The following is a 23,062-nucleotide window of genomic DNA, read 5'->3' as shown; positions in this document are numbered from 1 at the left end:
TTACCTTTTCATATGCACACATTTCCTGGTCTGCTTATCTTTCATAGAATATAATAATCAGAACACACACGCATGCAAAAGGGCTTAACCTCACTGTCTATATGGGTGTCACTTTTATAAACTGGAGATAAGGCTGAAAAACAGGTGAACAAAGGACAAACTGCTTGACAGGACAGACAGAAAGTGACGCACTTATGGGCTGGCATTTCCTATCATTTCATTTCTACTTTGGATAAGTGAAGTTGATCTTTAAAAGTTTACTGATATCTGCAAACAGAAGAAAATTTGTAGCTGAACTGAAGGCAGAACTTCTTTGACAGGGGACTAAACTCTAATCCAGAGCACTGTGGACTTGAAGACAAAGATCCTATCAAAAGGAGGATTGTCAAGGTATAAAAATACTATTTCTTTGCTTTCTTATGTATGATATTTTGTGGACTTTGGATCGTAAGTAAAAAAAAAATCCATTTTTTGTCCAGCATGCATCTTGTAATGTTAGAACTCAAACAGAAACGACTGATTATTTCAGGTCCCTGTTGAAGCAGTGGAGTAGACAAGCTCCATGGAGGACTTACGATACAGGGGAAAGAAAAGAGAGGGAAGACACAGGTAAGCATTAATACCTTCTATGTAGTGTCTCTTTATGGCAGTTTTCTGTTATTTTCTCTTTTATTTGAGCTGGTAACATAAATAACACTGAGGGCAAATTGTGACAGGAAATTCATTCAAATTGATGAATTACATTTTGGTTATTGGCAGCCCAGTGAGCCCAGTACCCCTGCTGTAATCTTAATTGGCCTGTCTGATTAAATAAAGTATACACAATGGACAGGGAAAACTGTCTTGCTCACGCTTTCTCTTTGGGAAGTAGAATCAATGTTCTTGTCTTTGGCTTGTGTGCCATCCACTGGAGAAGCAGCTTGAGGAAGACGTAGTTGTTTTTATTCTAGTAATAGTTGTGAATTGTGCCAAAAAAAATGAATTTGCCTTGCCTTACCTATTTATGTTCACATTCGCAAGAGGTACACATTGTAAATTATATTTACATTATTTTCAGATGTATTTTTCACTTATTTATGTGTTCCCATAAAAAAAAACTCTTCAGATTGTGAGCTGATAACATAATACAAACTTGGTTTTAATTTCCGCTTAACAGTGACAGTTTACAGAGTGAATTTACTTACTGATTTCAGGACAGCGTATGTTAATTATCATGGCATCAAGCTTTAATAATAGATGATAAAATAAAGGCAGCCTGACAATATAACTATCTGCGATTATTACATCTCGTGATCTTATATTTTATTAAAATCCTCTTTTTTTTGGTCATTTATATGTCCTGCATTATTATAATTTCCTTTTTGAGAATGAGTCAAAAATAAATTAAACTCTAAATTAAACAGTATTATTTAGCTTCCTATCCATAGCCACACAATCAAGTCTCTTATTAACCTTTTCATCATTGTTAGTAGGTTAATTGTTATTGGGATAGATATTAGTACCGGATGAAATTAAAAACTGTTTGCTTGTATTACCAGGTTTCAATTAAATATAATTTGCAGTTTGAGGAAATACTTAATTTCCCCTGTGCGCTGCGGTGCTCCTCTTTATTGCTGTGGTTGATGTCATCCCAACAGATACCGCCTGCTGTTAGAGATGTCGTTTAAATGTTAAATACATATTATAGTTTTAATCATCGTTTGGATCTTTGAGTCAGAGAAAGAATCGTGTTTCTTGGTTAAAAAATGCAGAACTTTAAAAAACTTGTTCTTTGATGAAAATTGTTTTGATTATCCATGAAGTCAAGGCAACTTGGACCAATCTGCCTCGGAGATTTACAATCAAAATATGCAAAAGTCAGACTGCTGTTGCTTCTTGTATTTTTATTCAGTTTCCCTGCAAGTGTAAAGGAATGTTCCAGGTACATGGGGCTCATTTCGTGACAGGTGATGCAATAACCAATATGATGTGGGCATTAAAACAGATGGGACAGAGCTGCCCCAGCTCTGTTGAAGTCCTGGTCTGCTGGTGTTGCCAGTTAGCAGATAAAATCATATATTTTGTAATGAGAAAGGGCTGTAATTTTTCAATCTTACAAATAATTGCTATCATTTCCATAAAATATTATGTTTAGATGGAAGCCTTTTTTTAAGCCTTTATGGTGAAAATTATTGACCTGTGCCCAGTGAGATCCTCAGTTACTGAAGTGACGACGAGAAAATACCACCATTAAGAAGCGCCGTTAAAGAGGTCTTGTGCTTTATTAAAAGTTCATCTTATTTTGGGGGTCTACTAGAACAGTACAAGTCTGAAATTCAATTTCGGCTACTGTCTTTTCTAGAACACTTCCCCAAGAACCCAGATCTTTTACTGATTTCTCATTTGATTGGAAAAAAACTATCTTGGAGTAAAGCACCTTCTGATTATTTGTTTGAAGTGTGCAAAATTAACAACTAAAGCAGGCATTACACAAATATGTTTCATGGTGATGTCCTATGTGAAAGCTAGACTACAAACATGGATTTCTTGCAATTCAGGTGCAGTGATTTCCGTGAGATAATGACTCCCTTGCATGTGGACTTTGGAGTATATGACTTTGCCGACCTTTAACACACACACAAAGCAATATAACACAGTGAAGGAAAGAAGGATATACAAAAAGCTTTATAGTCCTTTCTATTGTTAGTTCCAAGAATCACAGAGATTTTTTAATACCTTAAAATATATCAAGTCACCAGTTAATGAATGATATATCAAAGATACAGTTCTTGACGGACAATGCGGCCCTATAATAAAATTAGCATCATAAACAGCAGCATTCTCTGTCTGGACTGGACTGATGTCTTTAAAATGTGTAATGTGCTTTAAATGGTATGTTTATTTTAAAAAATGGATTGCTTTCACCAAACACCTTACAGACATCCATCCATCCATTTTCTACACCCACTTAATCCGTCGGTCGGATCGCGGGGGGGCTGGAGCCTATCCCAGCGGTCATCGGGTGAGAGGCAGGTTACACCCTGGACAGGTCGCCAGTCCATCACAGGGCCACCTTACAGACATTATTTTACAAAAATATTTTTAAGAATTCAAATGTGATTTCCACACAAAGAAAGTGCTGAAGATCTGTTTAAATCAGATGCTTTTCTATGATAAGAATGTGACAAGGTTAACTGTTGTATGTGCAACATAAAATGATAAAACATAAGACGTAAAAACATAGCATAAAGAGGTGAGTCATATGCATCCACTGTTATGTCACATAAACATTTTCTGCCAGCGTGTCCATTCCGAATCTGAACTTAGCTGCAGTTTTGATCGTTGCTATGGCAAAGTCCAAGATCAGAGATCACAGTGTTATCAGTTCCAAATAGAAACCCACACCCTAAATATTATTCTGTGTGGAATTTATTCAGCCAGTATGACCAAGACACTGATAGCTAGACTAGACTTGAGTAGTCTGAAAGTCAGCATGGTTGCTGAGTAACAGGTACAGTCAGAATTATTCTACAGGCTTGGTCAGAGAATGACGTTTTTACATCACAAGGTACGGTTCTCGATGGCTCGGTGCCACTCTTATCCTCTGAGATGTTTGATGTGTACTTGTAGTTTCATCAGTCAGAATTCAGCCTCGAATTCCCCTTGTGTATTATTCATTGTTGCCATAGAGCCAAACTATTCATTCCACCAATCTTTAAACTAACTACAAAACGTCTGTATTATGACCTTTGATGAAATATGAACCCATCCATCCATTTTCTACACTCGCTTAATCCAACTCAGGGCTGTGAGGTCGTCTAGCTGATATTGGTTGAGAGGCAGGGTACACCCTGAACAGTCCAGGCCATCATAGGACCACACAAAGAACAACAAGTCAAACAACCATACATGCTCACACTCACTCCAGAGTCAATTTAGAGTCACCACCTAAACTAACATGCATATTTTTGGATGGTGGGAGGAAACCGGAGTACCAGGAGAGAACCCACGCATGCACAGGGTGAACATGCAAACTCACCATCTGATAAATGCAGTTATTACTCTTTATTTGTATGAGCACAAACACACTTCTTCCGTAAGGGTTTATTTCTTTTGGTCATTGACTATTTGTGACCCACACGTATCATTGTGTGTTTCTCAGAGACACATGGGATCCATTCCAACTGAACCCCATAGGGGCAGAGAAGGAGAAGAAGCAGCATTGCCTTTTGGTGGCCCAATACCTGGTGGCTATCATTGTGGGGATGGCAGTTTTGACCAGCGCTGTTATTTCTAAGGTAAGATTGTCTTTTTGTCTGTATACTTTGTAATCGTTTTGAAGAGAAGATTCCAATGTGGCCATATTCACATAACTGTACAATGTCCTTGTCAGCAGCTTGTCAGGCTGTTTAAGTGGAAGCACATTTAGGACAATATAAAAAAACTGAACTTCAGTATGTGCTTATGATAATGGTTATTTCATAGGTGGTATTGTTAATTCCAAATTTGTTTAATCAGTTTTGTTTAAATGATTGCTGTTGAAATAAAGTTTCTCTGGTTTAATCCTATGAAAAAAGTATAACAAATTTCTCTCAGCATACCTGACCACAAAGCAACATGTAAGATATTGTTGGTATAGCCAATGCTTACAGTACATGAGCTCTTTAAACCTTATTGTCTCTTTTCTATATTCTTTGTTTTTGCTGTCCCATTAGAACATCCTCATACTCTCCTATCAGTCCGTAACCGTTTCTGCCTCTTTGTCCTTTTAGTTTTTAACACATCTTTGTCCTTGTTCTTCTCATTCTTTCTTCATAATGAACTCTAGTGCCGCACAGGGACTGACAACCTCTTTTTAAGATTTTAATCTAGAGCAAGAGAGAAACCTACCAGTGTATTAATTGGGAAAGAATAAACAAAAGTGCTGGTCTTCTGTCTCAGCTGGTTCTCTTTAAAACATTCTGGTTGTTTCTCCATTCAGGGCTCTCTCTTGGTGCTGTCAACATTGTCCAGTCCACATTCTATGCGCAGCGCAAAGGAAAAGCAGTTCTACATGCTGATGCTGGTCTTCTGCCTGGTCTGCCCGAACTTCCTGGTGTTCTTAAAATCACTATGGCGGTGTGCCTTCAAGAGCTTTGTGAGGCCCAACTTCAAGACCATGTCATTCGTACGTTTCTTTAATCTTTTATTAATTCATTACATGACCTGCTTTCAGTGGCTTCACAATATAGCAAGACACTTGTTAATTTACATTCTTATTCACAACTTTACATAGATCTGCATTCATTAAAATGTACAATGAAAGAAGGAAGAAGTATGTCTTAGGGGTGTAAAAGTAACACCTGCCAGTGAAAATAAGAACAGTGTCAGTAAGTGGTGCCACTATAGGCAAAGCTAGGGTTTTTACTTTTTTTCCACTCATCTGATGCTAAGATAATATTAATATAGTAATATAAATGTGTTCTTGTGTCTTTTCCAGATTTGTTTCATTGAGTGTTTGGTGTCTCTTGGAACGTCTGTCCTGGTGCTCATCGTTATGCCTCAGTTTGACGTACTGACTAATCTCTTCATCAGTGGAGGAGTTTGTATTGTCTCTGCAATATTGCAGATAGTATACCGACTACAAAGAGAAACCTGGAGAATTGTGTTCCCAATCTGCTCCCTCATTCTTACAATGGCTGGTAACTCTCTTGAACTTACTCTAGCTTAAGGAAAGATTGTTGTTCTTTGTTGTTGTTTAAAGGGTACTGGTATCCTGCTAAACAAGGATAGACTCACTGAGTAGATTTCATTAATCCATTCTGCATTCACAGTTTCAATGTTTTTAACCTATTTTTCCTGAACAAAATTGCAACACTCACAGGGCATCCAATTGAAGGATTCATTTTCATGTTGTCACATCTTTGTGTGTTCCTAATTAGGTGTAATAAGGGTGTGAAGCCAAAAGAGTTGACAGTTATTTTCTGCCTCCTTCGTTCTCCCTTAAGATTTTCCCTAAAGTGATGCAACTGTCTGATTATTAGTCGGTTCTCTGCGTTTGCATTTTTGCGTTGGGAATTTGCCACATTCAATGTGACAACTATCTAAGATCACAACTGTAAGATTTATTAACTGCTAGGTCAATCCTGTACAGGATTCGAACATGAAGGGCAGCAATCTTAGAATAATGAGACAAATCTTAAGGGACAGGGTTTCATGCTGATTGGTTCAACTCAGAGGCAATATTTACATAAAAAATAAAAACAAGACAGCAACCTATCAAAAGAAAAAATTAGAGCAATCAACTGTTTGAACATTAGCTTAAAAAATGCCATATAGGATGATAACAAACAGTACTGATGCAACACACATCTTATTTCCTCCTCTTTGTCAGCATTTGGTCTCAGAATTATTGTTACATGATTTGCATTATTTTGACATGCTTGGAATGGCCATCATGGTGCAAAGTCACAATCGCCTACCAATTATGTTATCTCATTAGTCCTCACTGGGTCTTGAACCGCAGTGGGAACAGATGGAGCTGAAAAGGGTTACTAAGGTTGTGGGGGTTGTTTTTGCAAACGTTATCTACACCTCTCCCTGAATAGCCGCATTGGAAAGGCGTAAATTGACGTTTTTAATCACCAGTACACAGTTACACAGATTAAAGTGATTTGGGAGTGTCTCCCTGAAAATCTTTCTTTTTATCCCTGTTTCAGTTACACTCTGGTAGAAAATGTCATCAGGGGCATGATTAAGCTCACGAGGGACATTTTGTATGTAAAGAGCACATTTATGCAGCACACTTGAGTCACAAGGAGATGGATGAAGCAGAGAGTTGAATTTGTACTTACATTTCCCACAGTAAACCATGTGAGTTTTGAGTATATCATTTGGAAGTTTCTTTTGTGTCTGCACTACACTTGATGTCTTTTACAGAGTGGGGGTGGAATGGCTAAGCCGGGAAAAGGAGATAGGTAACATACAGAAAATCTTATGAGAAGAAGATTACAGTCATTTCTGTTATTCCTTCAGACTTCCAAATGCAGACCGTTTTGCCTTTTAAAACCAGTAATCCATTTTCTGTGCAGAACAACTCTGCATCTATATACAATTATTTGATGCTTTTTTTTCCATGTCGTTCTGCACAACCTAAACAGAGACAATTGCATACGAGGATATGTATCAACAAATTATGTTTTATGAGAGTTTTAGTTTTTTTCCAGTGAAACTCTGCTGTAGCCTCTATTAAGGTTGCAAAATCATGAAAATGCTAACAAACACAGCATTCATCTCTATAGACTCTAAAGTTACGATCATACTTTAGCTGAATACAGAGAAATACATTTCAGAATCAATGGTGTTGTTATGTCTTAGATGGATAACAACATGGATCATTTGAACATTTTACTTGGCTAGTATTATCACTCTATCCATCAAAAGATATTTGTGTAGTCCACAAATTCTATACACCTACTTCAATATGAAAGAACTTTTCAATTTATTTTTCAGCCAACAGCTAGAAGATTATCAAGGTAAGGTACAAAAATGACTTCTATATAAATTTATTGACATAGCTCCTTGTATTTGACTTGTGTAATGCCCATTTCAACGGGGAAAATACTTATACAAGGAAGCTTTCTTTTATAATCTTGAATTTCGGTATGTGGTGTTCTGTTAACTGTGTACACCTTTGCCATTTACTGGTTGGTTCTTAGAAATACCATTACTTGGTCAGGGTTAGAAAGCGATCATGGTTAGGTCTTAAAAAACTAAATTTCTTCAAAACTGAAAATAACAAACATTGCCCCTTTTTTCAGGAAAACATTTAAAAAAAAAACAGAAATGAGATGCCCCTAACTTACTAATTGCCTAACTGATGCACTGACTGATTAACAGGTTACTGCCTCTTGGGAATTGACTTCTATGCTCGTGTGTCATCATTTGTGGATCGACAAAGTAGCGACTGCTTTGTCTACATCGGCATTGGAATTTTCTGTTCGCTCCTTATCTCCTTCTGCTGGTGGGAAAACCCACTCCAGGCTACAAACCGCATGCAGGTATTTTTATCTATCCCAAAGCTTCAACGTAATATTTAACAGCTCCAGGCCTGCATATTTATCATGCATAAAATTTTGATTTGAAATGATCAGTGAGACTTCTTTTTCTCACAGGATACGCTGACAGAACTGGACGGGTTCAAGGATTTTGTCTTTGTCATCAGCAGCTTTCTGAGGATTTTAGTGATAGGTAATTATCCATAATCAACGTCAGTATCACTGATCAGTGTATAACTGTCAAAATACCACACCGACAAAATGACACGTGTTCTGAGATACATCATGTGATTATGAGAATATCATTTCCAACATTAGCACTGAAGAACAAACAAATTTCTCTGATCTCAGGGGTTTCCTGTTGTAACTTTTTGTAATTTGGGAAACCTGTTATAACATCATTTGAATTTCCTATACTTTATTAGTTTCATCATGCTTTATTTTCATTATATCCATACTGTGAATTTGTACTTTATTACTATATTCAATATTTATTACTATACTCAATATGTTTTATTATTTTTTAGGGGCAGTATACCTGATCTACTACGCGCTCATTGACAAGTCCATCGTCTGGTCTGATTTTGACCTAAGCAAAGACAAATCGGATATCCTGCAAATAGGCCTGGTGCTCTTTTTCTTACAGGCAAGTAAAGGACAGACTGAGACAGAAATGGTCTATACGGTATAGTATATGTGTGTAAATAAACTATAACTCATGGTTCTCATGGTACTTCCCGTGGTGGAATCTGAATAGGTAAGAAATTGTTTGGCCAATTTTAAGCTTTGGTCAAATTAAACTAGTCTTTGAAAGATTGCAACAAGGTTTTGATATAGTATAACAGAAGTGTTCCAATTCTTATTTTACTCCCCACTGCATGCCACCAGATCTGACTCAGACATGAATAGGCAATACCAGTTGGACTTTAAAGCCCCTCAAATGGTAACCAGTAAGCTTCCTGGGATCAACATCATGTCTCCTGCCAACAGATTTAACATTTTCATATGCTGGTTCAAATTTATCACAAACCAGTTGTGTGATTGCTGGCAAAAATCATATTATTTGATTCTTGAATAGTGACAGATAAAGCCACTTAATGCTAATTTTCCCAGAGGATTAGAACACCTCTGCACTCCATTGTTTTGTCAGAATAATTTGAATAGTTAAGAATCGCAACCTAAGTAGTATGACTTCATTTAAATTAGACCAACTGCAGCGCTTTAAAACTGTAGGCTGAGAACTCCATAAACTGTTAAACTTTAAAATGTCATTTCAAACCTCTGATTATAAACTGCTGTAGGCTTGATAAATATTTCTCTGTCACAGGCCTTCTGTTCAGCAGCCTGCCACTGGTTTGGTGTGGTGGCCTGTAAGATTCATGCTGTCAGGATGAGTTTTGCACTACCGCTATGTTCCACGGGACCTACTGTGCTTCTGTTAGGACTGGTACTTTTCATCACTCAAGCACAACAACTGGATGGTGCAAAGCAAGGGAGCATCACCGGTGAGGCCAACTTTCTTTTTTTTGTGAATACAGTTATTGTTGATGATTGTGCTTCCCCCCTTGCAATAAAGTTTTTGCAGGCTTATATTTTGTTTAAAAACAGGTTCTGCTAGTTACCTGTGCAGGCGCAATAACAGAGCTGCTGCTATAGCAACCAAAACTGAGGGCACACCAACTTCCACTTTGGTCCCAAACAGTGACAATCTTCTTGATAACCCACGTCACTATATTATATTATTGTTCAGCTTCTCCCTTTACTGTAAATCAGTGGGAATGTAAATTACAAATAAGTCCAGTAAAAGTTAGATGTAGCTCATGAAACAAATGTCAATCATGAGCCTTCCGAAACACATAAGATATTGTTGGTGCCACGGTGTTCTACTTTATTTTGATTACCCTCTTTTAAAAAAAAATTGAAAAAAAAAAGTTTCCAATTGTTCGGTCATGTTTTTAATCACAAATAAATATTTGGCCAAAAGCTTAGGAGGGCAGATGTAAGCTCAATGCTATATATGAAATATAATACATTTTCATTCATTATTTCTAAAATGTTGACAGAGTTTTGTGAAAGTCTGGTCTTGCTGAGTCACAAGAACACAACTCCTGTGGTCTTAGTTGAGCTTACCAAGAGTATCTGCCGGACTTCACTTAACAGGTACGTTATTTTGCTGATGAGCGTGAACATTTATTTCTGTAAATGTGACAAACAAAAGTGTGTACAGTGCAGTTTCCAAAGTGATCCAGATACTAACATTACACACATTTACCAACTGTGCTTATTTTGTTAAAAATATTCATTAACAGCTACTACTTGCAATGGCCTTTTCTGATGCTGGCTCTGGAGGGAGTGTGTATGTGGTTGGGATTCGTCGCGTGTACTTACTACGTGTGGAAGCTCAAGGTATCAGTATAAACACACATGTACACCTTCTGTTTATGATAAGATTCTGAAAGCCCAGTTGACTCCAATTATTCAAATAAATGTTCTTGGATTAATCAACTTGTTAGTTTTAGGCTGTAAAACTTCAATAATCAAACCATGTTACAGTGAGCATGCTTTTTATCTCAAGATCAGACAAAAAAAGTATTTACTTTAATGCTCTTGTGGTTCAAAATGCATCTAGGTCCAGCGTATCGAGAGGACCTCTCAGCTCTTTGTTCGTCGTCTCTATGAATCTGCTTTCATCGACCTGTCCCTTATGCTCAACACCAAGATGAAGCTCCCAAAAGCCCAAAACCAAGACAAGTAAGAGGAGTCCAAGAACAGACATCCCCTGCCTACTTTATTCTTTATTTCATTTTAGTGTGGTAATATTTTCCCATGGTAAAAAATACTGTGTAACCCCTTTCAGACATAGAATAGGCAACTTCACGGAATTCTTCAGCCTGTGAATAACATGCCTTTCTGTCATTCAGACATGATAAAGTTCCTTACAGCTTTATTCAGACATGCAATATTTGCAATATTTGCAATATGTGCAACGCTCTCTGCTTTGATGAATTTGTGGGATGACTTAATTTATTAGTTATTTATTTATTATTGATAATTACAAAGTCTTTTGTGTCTCGTGAGAAATGTCTCCTATCTCATCTCCTCAACCCTCTCTTCCACAGCCAAGATGAACTACAGAGCTGTATGATGTATCTTTGTGCCACCATGTGGCATGAGACCTATGATGAAATGCTGAAGATTCTCACGTCCATGTTCAGGTTAGATATAGGTATTGTACATACACAGCATGGGTTTAATTCCTGTTTTACGAGTCAGTTAAAGAGCTTGACCCAGTTGAAAATGTCCTTGGCTAACATCTACTGGTTTAACGTGCCACCAGGAGGGTTTAAGCACCTAACAATCAGTGTTAGGTTTGACGACTGTTGAAACAGTGCTCACCTTTATTCAGCCACACAAGTGAACAAAAATCTGAGAGCCTTCAATTGAGCCTTCAGTCTGATGGAATGTGGCACAAAACATTAAGTATGATTTATTGATCCAAGTCTTTAGTTGTCTTTAGTAGAGGTAGAGATATTCAACAGCTCAAAATGTGGTGTAAGTGTGTAGTGTGCAGGATTTTTAACATTTCTAAATGTAATATTCTATCTGTTTCTTCTTTGATTCTCTGAAGAAGAGAATTAAGAGAATAATTTCACAGTGTTGTTACAGTTATCCCTTGCTGTTTTGTTTGTATGTCTTTTTCAGGTTGGACCGCTATCGAGGTGATCCAAAGGAAGAACATAAGGACTGTTTTGACTTTGAGTCTCACATTTTTGTAGACGATGCTTATATGACTGAAAAGGACACAGGACAGAGGCTTGTTAATGGATATGTCAAGGATTTGATCCATGTTGTAATAGAGGTTTATAGGTGAGCTTATCTGCAGATCAACTGTCCATATATAGAGTACAGATAAACACATATGTACCTATACATCTCTCTTTGTGACAAATCATCTATCCATTATTTCATTCAGGGTGTTTACCAATAAAGAGGCAGACGATGTGTCAATTATTGAGACTCCTTATGGTGGGAGGCTGATGTTTGTCATGCCAGAAGGCAACATGCTCTACATTCACCTCAAAGACAAAGGTCTCATCAGGAACAAAAAAAGATGGTCCCAGGTATGTAGAAGCAATGGTGTTTATACAGTGTCTATATTTTTGTGTAATACTGGACTGAATGGACACCCTACCCAATTTGCCCACCAACATATGCAGAAGATAGAAACCGCAAATGTTCATATTTTGGTGATTAAAACTTGTAGATCTGTGACATTTTTGCTAAGCAGTGGCCTGAAAAATAATTTCTATTCTTATAACTGTTTGATTAAATCCTACTTTGTATTGCAAAAGGATGGTGCTTGTTCCATGCAAAGAATTAATAGTATTGATTGTGATTGTGGGTGTTCTCTACAAATCTTGTTTTACATTGTTTTATGCTGTTAATGGACAATCTCTCTATAGACGCCATTGTACAGCAGTATCTACAAGTGTTGGAAAATGTTGTCTTTAGAATATTGATCAAATCATTTTGTCTTACCTCCACATTGGTTACTTAAAATACATTTTTTGCAAGACATTTACATGCAGCAAATCCCCTTTTGTTAAAGTTTTGGTCGGACTAATAAACTGGTGAGATTACAGTCATGTCAGTAACACCTTGGATTTTCACACTACGGACTGCTTTATGGTTTTCAGATAATGTACATGTATTATCTGCTTGGCTGGAAGGGCTACATTGTGAAGAACCCTCAAAAGATCCCAGTAAGAGAATTCGACCATTTGCATAAATATTGGTCATATTGGTATAATGAGGGTGTGTGATAGCGACATAATGAATGATGATGTTTATCCTGCTTATTCCAGCGCCAGAACAACACCAGAGAAAGTTTGGTCTCTATGGATGGCGAGATTTTCATGATGCCTCAGTATGACAATGACAACAAGAGAAAATTCATCGCAGATGACAACACATACATCCTGGCTTTGGACGGAGACACTGACTTCCATCCTAAGGCAGTGATTCTGCTTGTAGACAGGTCAGCAGCAGACAAATCAACCAGCTGACTTATTCCATCATGGCACTCCAATGACATGTCATTATTTTGCAACATTAATTGTGGACAGGACATACTTTTTTTGTTTTGTTGCCTTGTAATGGAACATTTTATTCATCAACAGGCTGAGGATGTATGACAATGTAGGTGCAGCATGTGGTAGAATCCATCCTACTGGTATGGGTAAGTTAACATCACTTTTTTATTGAAATTCTCTGCTTGGTGTTTCTACTCTGACACACAGGTTTAGATAAAAAAATGTAACACTGTATTCTTCATCCATACATTGAAAAAGTTAAGTGCCATGGACTGATCCAGTCTGGCACACACTTAATGTGCTGTATGCAGGGTTTTTTTTTGTTGTTTTTTTCATTTTTTGTCTCCATACTTCACTGCAAATCTCTTTTCACAACCCATATAGGTCCAATGGTTTGGTACCAGAAGTTTGAATATGCAGTAGGCCACTGGCTACAGAAGACAGCAGAACATGTGTTTGGCTCCGTGCTGTGCAGTCCGGGATGTTTCAGCCTGTTCAGGGGGTCTGCATTGATGGATGACAATGTTTTGAAGAGATACACAACAACATCAACAAGAGCTTCAGAATATGTGCAATATGACCAAGGTTGGTACAAGCAGTCCACAGAAATTTAGCTTGCCTACTGTAGTTTCTTAACAATTTATGTTTGAACATTCATCATCAGGGGAGGATCGTTGGCTGTGTACTTTGCTGCTGCAACAAGGGTGGCGTGTCGAATACAACGCTGCATCAGATGCATACACCAACTCGCCAGAGGAATTCAAGGAGTTTTACAATCAGAGGAGACGATGGGGGCCTTCGACACTGGCTAATACACTGGACCTTTTGCACAGGTTAGTGATAGGTTAGTGATTCATCTTTATCATGTTTTGGACACTAATTGTTGTGGTCCCAGTACAATCTTCAGGTTCTAACATTTACTGTGATAGTGCAAGTTTTTTTTATATTCGTGCTAACTCTTCCTTGGTTATGTTTTAAATACAGTGGTCCAGAGACAGTGAAGAGAAACACATCCATCTCAAGGATTTATATCTTCTATCAGATGTTCACCGTTGGATCTTCTATCCTGGGCCCAGCCTCTGTGACTCTAATGGTAGCAGGTAGGTTTAGGTTTGCTTTATGCCGAAAGTTTCTTTGAGCGATTATCAACAGCTGCAGCAGCGCCAACCGTCCCAGGTCTTTTACCACTGCCTCACCAATTTTCTTAGAGTCTTTTAATTGTTTCATCTTATCTCGTGTGCCAGTAATAGTTGAATATATTTAGTCAAATAGACTTAGTATATTCATCCAATTGTTTTTCATGCTGCTTTTGAGTAAATTTACTCAGCTCTGATAAACAAATCCTGGAGGTGTCCTAGTAAAACGGTTACTTACAGTCAGCTTCATTAGTATTTGAGCACATGTCCGACAGTGTTTTTTTGTTTGATTTTAAGCTGAGTGCCCTCCATTTCAATGCTTTGTCAGGCCTCCCTGCAGCCACCTGCTGCTATTTTAAGAGGCTCTCTGTTTTCAATTTTATCTTCAGTAAGAAAAAAAGCATATTAAGTTGAGTTGAGATCAGGTCAAATTTGAGGTCAGTCTTGGGTTGCTTCAGCTGTATGTCCTGAGTCATTAGCCATCTATGCTGTAAAGAATCATCCCATCAGTGTTGACTAAATCTGAACCTCTGGACCAACATGTGGTGCAAAGTATCTTGGGACGTCATTGGACCACATATTGACCAAACAAACTTCCCTTTGCCTCAATAAACTATTCTGAATTAACTAGGGTAAACAGTCACACCTGGCGTAATAAAAGGGCTTATCAGTCAATTGTCCAATAACCTTTGAGTTTGTTACAATGGAAAGATTATGGAAGAAAATGGGGAAAAGGTGTAACTTCTGAATATCTAATGCAATGTTTCTGTTAAACCCCTTATATGAAAACCATTGTTTTCACTTTCAAATTATTTCACTTCAGTCGTTCCACATAAAATCTATTGTGGACACTGACAGCAGCAAGATCATGATTTCAAAATCAAAAATTGATCAGCAGTCGTATTACTTATGGATGTGACGGTTTCATCCACACACCTACCTAACGTAAACGTCCCATTGGGTTGCTAAAAGAATAATGCAGTTTATGATGTTTGAATTAGAATGACTAAAGTGACTAAGCAAATCCCAGCAGGAAAGTTTGCTCATTTCCTTAACATCTTGCTGTAGTGTGCTGTAGTTACACAACTCATGCAATGCCATAAAAACTCATGTGCTATCCATAAACAATTTGTGTTATATGATTTAATTTTGTCAGGCATATCATATCATAAATACATATATACATATATATATATATATATACATATATATATATAATAATTGTATTCATGGAAAGGCCGCTATTAGATAAATGATTAATTGAATTTAATATTTCATTAAATCCCAAACGGAAATTGTCTTTATTTGAGTCTATTGCAATAACAAAGGTAAAGCGTAAGTACAGACATACATGGTTAAAGCATAAATAAATGAATAAGACAAAAAAAAAAGTCATTCTATAATCATAGTACTCAATAGAAAATGCTCTATCCCCTTCGATTCCACGTGCAGATACCTTAATGCATCAAATAAGTGGTAAAAAGAATGATTTAAAAAAAAAACAATGAAGCATGAATTCTACAAAAACAAGTCAAAGGTGAGCTTGACTTGTTTTTCAAACTGTAAAATCATCCACCCAATGATTTTGGCAAATGTCATTGGGGAAAAAGGGCGAGTATCAACCAATTGGTTAAACACCCGTGGACTTGGTCTAACATATGGTAAGAGTGACTTTATCATGAGCTGTGATGGTAACGATAGATGAAACTCCCTTTTTCCTGCAGATCTCCATTAATGATTTTTGTGTATTAGCAGCTTTCTCCATCTACTGGCACTCCATTTTTATTGATTGCCTTTTCTGTCTCTCTGTGCCTTTTCCTGCCAGGTGCTTTTCAGTTCATCTTCAAAATCGCTGGAACAACTTCCATTCTCATTGCATGCGTGCCTCCCGTGTTGTACATCCTCATCTGTTTTATCACCAAGGCTAACACTCAGATAACAATTGCTGGCATTTTGAGTGTTCTTTATGCATTCCTCATGACAGCGTCATTCTTTTCCATCATTGGTGGGTACAGTCCTATTTTAACTTCATATTACTCTATGTCCATTTTTTTTAGATAAATACTAATTTAAAAGGTATACACACCAATTCTTCTTTTAGGTGACATGGTGCTGCAGGGCACCTTCTTGACCCCCACTGGCTTGTTTTTGATTTCTATGGCAATCATGTACCTTGTGACAGCTATTCTACACCCACAAGAGTTTGGTATGTATATTTTATACAATAAGAGATGGCATTTACATTGATATGTTATAGGGGGAGGGGTACATTTGTATGGTCATCTTGCTACTGAAAACATACCTATCACTACTGTAAAAATAGATTATTTTTTTCTTTTCCATTTTGAATATATTCTTTATTCTAAAAAAAAAAAATAGCAATAATATTTTTTAGCAAAAAACATAACCAATAAGCGATCAATAAAATGATAAAGAAGAAATGATAAGATTCAGTCAACAGCAGGAAATCCTATAGGAAAAAGCAAAACACTGATTGTTAAAATATATGTTAAAATATGTTATAGTTTATGTTATGCTGGCAGTTTCTTTTTGCCATGCCATGTAAAGTCATATCATGTCATATGACATTGTGTTGTGTTATGTTTATGTTTATGTTATGTTATGTTATGTTATGTTACAACGCGTTGCATTATGTCATGTTAAAAAAAAATGTTACTTCAATTTTTTCTTTCTGTTATATTTCTCCTTCAGGGATGATTATCTATGGTCTGATGTATTTCATCTGTATCCCCAGTGGATACCTCCTACTTACCATCTACTCATTGGTTAACATGAACAATGTGTCTTGGGGCACAAGGGAATCCAACAAGTAATGAAATAATCTGGGCCATCAGAAATCACAATCGCGGTTAAGGCCGGATAACAAATATTTTTCACGATTGATTCAATTTCTAATCACTGCATGCTTTATTCATTATATTAAGCAGAGGTATCGACTTCTGCAAATATAATTCTGCCAATCAATTAATCTGGAAACATCCCAATAATTGACTAAGTAATCCCTACTTTAAAAAGTAATTGTGTTTGTAAACATAGCTATAGAGAATGGTCATGACAAAATGGGTAGAAATCGAGAGTAGAGGAGAATATTTTCTCACAGTTGTAATAGCAGAGTAGTTTTATTACGATGATCAAGTGTACATTGCTAAGCTAAACTTAACAGTTGCATACAAAGTATACAACTGTCTAAATGCACATAGCATTGAGGGAATGTGTTGTTACTTATAAAGGAGACAAATCCATGAATTACTTGATATCTAAACACACACATCTCTTTGATTATCCATGCATTCACTCATTTGCTGCTTCTTTTCTGAGGCTAACCCTCTAAATAATGTTGAATGATAAGTTAATTATCCAACACATGAACACAGAATCGGAGTGTTTTCTAATCATACCAATCAGTATCCCCAAGAATCATCCTCCATGTGTCTGTTTTAATGTTTTTTTCTAACTGTCCATCTTGTTGTCTCTCTCTCTCTCTCTGTGTTAGGTCAGAGGGAGGAGAAAAGAAAAAACAAAATCTTCTGTGTGACAGAAACTGTAGACTCTGCTGCTGGGACATGAAGTTACAGGTGCTGTTGCCAGACAGTCACAAACAAGTCTTTTAATTGTCAGGCAGATGGATTAATATTTTCCTTTGTCTTACAGATTACCCAGGAAGCGGAGAATCAGATGCTTCAACAGATCACAGGACAGAAAGCACAGAATGTTCATGCACTTCCAGCCCCCAACCCCGAAATACCTCCACAGGGAACCTCAAAAATGGACCATCAAACCAGACAGGAAGTCACAACAGAAGAAGCCATGGAAATGAAACAACTTCTCCCTGATGAAGACTATCCAGGGGGGTCGAAAAGCAGTGACCTTGCTACCACTCACAGGTATGATTTTTTTCTTCTCTTGTATCTTCTCAATATTTTGTTATAATAACCATTGATTTTGACAACTGGAGTGGTCTGCCAACATAGAAACAGTGTACAGGAGGGACCAGAGACGTCTGTTCTTCCTGAGACGGCTCAGGTCCTTTAATGTCAGCAGTGATATGATGTGCATGTTTTAGCACACTATCATTGAGAGTGCACTGTTCTATGCTGTTATCTGCTGGGGGAGTTGCACTACAGACAAAAACTGTAGGCGCCTGGACAAACTGGTGAACAAGTAGTAGGCAGTTCTGTAGTAGGCAGAAGGCTAGACCCTCTCCTCTGTGGGGGAGCAACGGATGAGGAGGAAATCATATTCTGTTTTGGAGAACAAAAATTCTCTCCACAGCATCCTGGCAGGACAGAGGAGCACTGAGAGGTTCAGGAGGTCCTTTGTCCCCACAGCCATAAGGCTTTTTAACAGCTGACATGTTCTGCTCCTATATGTTTATTTATTTATCTATTCATTTATTATTGTTGTTGTTGTTATTGTTCTAATATACAATCATTGTAATTTGATTTTTTTTTAAAAGAAAAATATTTTGAGCTACTTGACTAATTTTGAATTTCCACCATTTTGAATAAAGTATGTTTCTATTTCTATTTTCTTCTATTCTCCCCATAATCTATATGGGTGCTAATTATTTTGGCGCGTTTCTGAGAAATCTTTAAAGCTGTTTGTTTAATTAGCTCTTAAGTCAAACTGCCCCTTATTTGAAAATAGTACCATATGGATCAAGTCCAAAACGAAGAACACTTAAAGCTGACTTTGACTTCAGTTGTTGGTTTCTGTGAAGACAAAAACCGGCACACACATTGCTATGTTGCAACCGGGGGAGTGGGGTTGTGCGTGCTGTGGAGGAGGTAGGACCAAGATGCAAATTTTAAAGAAAAACCTGATTTAAACTGTTCACGACAGATAAACCTAAAACCTGAAAACAAAACTATAATCATGACAGAAAACACAAAACCCAAAACATGGCATGACATGCTGTCCATCGTGAAAATCATAATGCCAAACCCTGAGAAATATCCTTGTGCCTGTCCACAGTGATTACAGTGCTGAGAAAAAGAGCTTCATGAGTTCATCTGATGAAGATGATGATGATGATGATGATGACGATGACGATGATGATGACGACTTCAGGATTAATGATTTAGAGGAGACAGACGAGCTTCAAGTCAGCGGTGAGCATCGCTTGTTTACTTCACAATCTAAATGCATAGTATGCATAACATGTGAGGTATTATGGTATTATGATAACGCTACTACTGTGTATGCAGACTGGGTGATGCCTGTAAAAGAAGAGTTTTTGAAGAAGCTGACTTATGCCAACATGAAGAGAAACCTACAAGAACAAATAAGGTAAAATATTGATTGCTTGGTCTCTCTGTCTCTCTCTAAACTACCACGGCTAAAGATAAAACACTGGCTGTATCGCAACAAATTCCCAAGTTAGCATTTCTTCCATCAATGTGCAAATTCAAAACATGCATCCAATGTTTTCATTTCTTCCCTCCCTCATGATTAAATGGTTGCCTATTGCATGAACGTGGCGTGTATGCACATACGTGTGGGGTTTGTTTACTTGCTGTTTACATCAATGAATTCTAACAGTAGAATTTATGTTGCTCCCCTCACCGTGCACTTGCACCCTTCTTCTTCACACACCTTCATCATCAAGTTGCAGTCACGTTTATCTGCTTTTGTCCTTTTCTTCTTCTCAGGTTCACGCTCCGCAACAAAAATCAGGATGACGTGTGTGAGGACCTGGTCTTAATGCTGACCGACACACTTAATGTAGAGCTCAGCGCAGTTGGGCCCGAGGATATTTTGCCACAATATAGGATTGACGAGTTGCAATACGCCCTGACAAAGCAGGTGATTATGAGGGATTTGGATGAAATGTAGTACTGATGAGTTGTTCTTCAAACAGTTTGCGATTAGATTGGCTGCAGTCATTTAGACCATTCATTTTTAATTTCTTTAGTTATTGCTGCTTTTATTTTCCATCATCTGCAGAAAAACCTCACTGAGTAATTGACTCTCTGTGTTTAAGGCTCGGCAAATCCTGAAAAGTAATCGAATGATGAAATTAGAAAAGAGAGTGAAGAGAGCCATTGAGAAAACCCTCTCCGCCCCACAACTGCAAAAACTAGACGAGGTAAGTGACCCAATCAGCCCAAGTCTGCCAGAAGCAAATTATCTGAAAAAGGCTAGTTGTCCCAGTGATACCCCACCTGTCCAATGTCACCTTGGGATGAATGGATAGATGGATGAATGCTTTCTAGAGCTACAGACTAATGCAAAATGGAGCCATTAAGTTGAACAAGTGAATAACACAGTACTCAATCTTAAACATCTGTGTTTAGGGTGAGGATGACTTCTGGAACAAAGTAATCGATCGCTACTTGACACCTATAGTAGAGACACAGGAACACAAAGACACGGTCATCAGAGAACTGAAGTCACTGCGCAACAAGGTATGCAAATCTTATGTGTCCATTTTTTGAGACTCTTGCATTAATTGTGCCTCATGAAATCTGAGTCTTTAGCAAAAGAGAACTAACAGACAAGTTAAAATGAGAAAGAGTTATATTCATCGATTTTCTGAATGGTATAGATGACTATGAACACTGTCTAAACTGAAACCATTGTGTGTCTGAGGTGTTGCGATAACCCCACAGAACATAAACCCAAAAAGTTCCTTCAGCAAAGTATATATCTTCAAAAAGCCATTCGCCTATCACCATTTTGACAGTGAACCTTTTTAAAGGTAGCTGAAAGTTAGCTTTCGGTGCACATGTCAGGACAGCACTGTATCTAATATCATCTTACTATTTAAAATTAAGACATCTTTTCTCCCCCCAGGCAGTCTTCCTGTATTTCATCATCAATCTGCTTTGGGTGGTAGCTACCTTCTTCCTGCAGGCTATTGGAAGTGACACCATCAGCATCAAGATCCCCAAACATACCATAGGTTCAAACAACACTGAAGAATATCTCAAGGTTGGCACACGGAACACACACACAGCTCAAGATGCATGTGCTGCAGAGACGAGGCAGTCAAAGGAAGACAGTGACATATCTTTGAAGCATGACAGTGACCACCAAGTGCACTAAAATTAATTACCATTACTGTTGTTTTGTTCTGACAGGTGGAGCCTCTCAGTTTGATGTTCTTGTTGTCCTTTTTTGTTCTTCTGCTCGTCCAGTTTCTTGCGATGCTGTATCACAGGTACATGAACCAACACTAAACTCCCACAACCTCAACATTAGTTTTACTCCCACCGTGAGAAGAGAATTCGTCATTAACGTGATGCTATTTCTGTGGAGTTATAATGACATCTCCCATACTTCACGGAAACTACTGTCCATTCATGTCTTCACCATCGATTTTCCATCTTTCTTACAGTTGTTTTGTATCTGTGCCTCTCTGTTTGCAGGGTCTACACCCTGATCCACGTGGTGTCTTATACCAGCTCAGAGAAAGACTACAAATCAAAAAACAGAAATGTAAGGATGTAAACAATGTCACACCCATAGACACACAGCAAACACACAAATAATCAACCTGGCTTGATTAGGCGCAGATGCTCTGCCACCTGGTCCCTTCAACATAACAATATTAAAGAATAAAGAGAAAATTGTTAAGAAAAGATGAGCACAACCATGCACAAAAATGTCTGATAAAACACTAAAACAGAAGGACTTCTACCACAGACACCCGAAGATTAAGACACTCAAGACCAAAGCAGTTTTATGCACCCTTTTGAAACTTTTAGAAAATATAGATGGCATTCAAAGATTGTATAGTCCCTGTCACTGAGTATTTACAGCTGAAGATGCATTACGTGTGTTTGTGCATAACGCATAGTGTCAACATAGCATTTGAACATCGAATAGACCCAGATCAACTGCGACACAAATGGACATTACAGCTTTTCAAAAGGTTTTAAACACATTTCAGAAATAATATATATAATACTCACTTATCTGACAGTGTGTGACGTGTAACTGCAATAAAGGTGCAACAAATACGAAAGGACACCCTAGCCAAAAGCCAAAGACACTCTTGTACAGTTGAAGTAGGGAGCAATGATTTACTTGTAAATGTGGCCAATAATGTATTTTTTTCTCTGTCTTTTTGTAATATAGGACGATGAAGAGGAACTCACTGTAGAGAACCAATATGCCATTTCTATTACCAGCGAGGACTTGTAGTCAGTAACCAGCTGTAACACAAGAAAATGTAGCAGTCAGCCCACATTGGTATCATCTGCGGCAACAAAATCCACAATTCCTACCATCCAGGAGCTGTTTCCTCCACGATGCGTCAAACAATTGCGCTTCTTTGATCAAATTACTGAGATGTTAGATGTTAGATCATCAGACAGTTTTTGTAGACAAGCGTTGTCTTAAAGTCGCCCAAACAGGAAATGATAAACTTCATCAATTCTGCAGCAGCTGTTTTGCCTCCCAGCAGAAGATTGGAGTGTAATCTATTTGAGGAGCCAAAGTGGCACAAGGGAAATCAGTTTTAACAGATCCAATAAGCTTTGTTTGACAATGCAAAATGAGAAGGTGGGTGAGGGTTTTAACAGAACATCACCAGAGAGAGTGATTTTAATGACCACATGTTTTATCTGAATGTTTGCTTTTAAGATTTGTATTTATTGTTTGTAAAGGTAAATGCACCAGGTCCACAGATTATCCGAATGTTCTCATGCAAATTTAGGGTCTAACTATTGAGGGTATTGAACAAATTGCAGTTTATGGGGCTGCAAGCAAAGATACAATGACTATTTTTACAAAAAAAATCTGGTTTTGTGGTTTTTTCCCACTTGCAGTTGGTGTCTGTGTCACAATCTGT

The 23,062-nt window shown here is 37.6% G+C and overlaps 1 protein-coding gene across 1 annotated transcript; it reads left to right on the top strand.

Moving 5' to 3' along the window:
- The first annotated feature begins 292 nt into the window (after window positions 1–292).
- chs1 (chitin synthase 1) lies at window positions 293–22,513 on the top strand. The gene is made up of 35 exons (XM_072380396.1): window positions 293–390; window positions 530–609; window positions 4,142–4,277; window positions 4,961–5,146; window positions 5,459–5,660; window positions 7,858–8,018; window positions 8,133–8,208; window positions 8,543–8,661; window positions 9,343–9,520; window positions 10,079–10,175; window positions 10,325–10,421; window positions 10,645–10,766; window positions 11,135–11,230; window positions 11,718–11,882; window positions 11,989–12,136; window positions 12,713–12,778; window positions 12,881–13,053; window positions 13,196–13,254; window positions 13,493–13,693; window positions 13,773–13,941; window positions 14,093–14,208; window positions 16,070–16,249; window positions 16,346–16,450; window positions 16,957–17,074; window positions 17,759–17,840; window positions 17,917–18,149; window positions 19,240–19,376; window positions 19,473–19,554; window positions 19,917–20,070; window positions 20,249–20,353; window positions 20,562–20,672; window positions 21,061–21,198; window positions 21,348–21,427; window positions 21,636–21,705; window positions 22,348–22,513. Exons 2-35 carry the CDS (start codon window positions 563–565, stop codon window positions 22,411–22,413), a joined length of 4,275 nt encoding a protein of 1,424 aa, XP_072236497.1. The 5' UTR covers window positions 293–390; window positions 530–562; the 3' UTR covers window positions 22,414–22,513.
- Window positions 22,514–23,062: the final 549 nt, after the last annotated feature.

This window comes from Leuresthes tenuis, unplaced genomic scaffold (genome assembly GCF_036924035.1).
Source record: "Leuresthes tenuis unplaced genomic scaffold, fLeuTen1.0.hap1 SCAF_2, whole genome shotgun sequence".
NCBI classification, from domain to species: Eukaryota; Metazoa; Chordata; class Actinopteri; order Atheriniformes; family Atherinopsidae; genus Leuresthes; species Leuresthes tenuis.
This window is presented reverse-complemented; position numbering and strand designations above follow the sequence as displayed.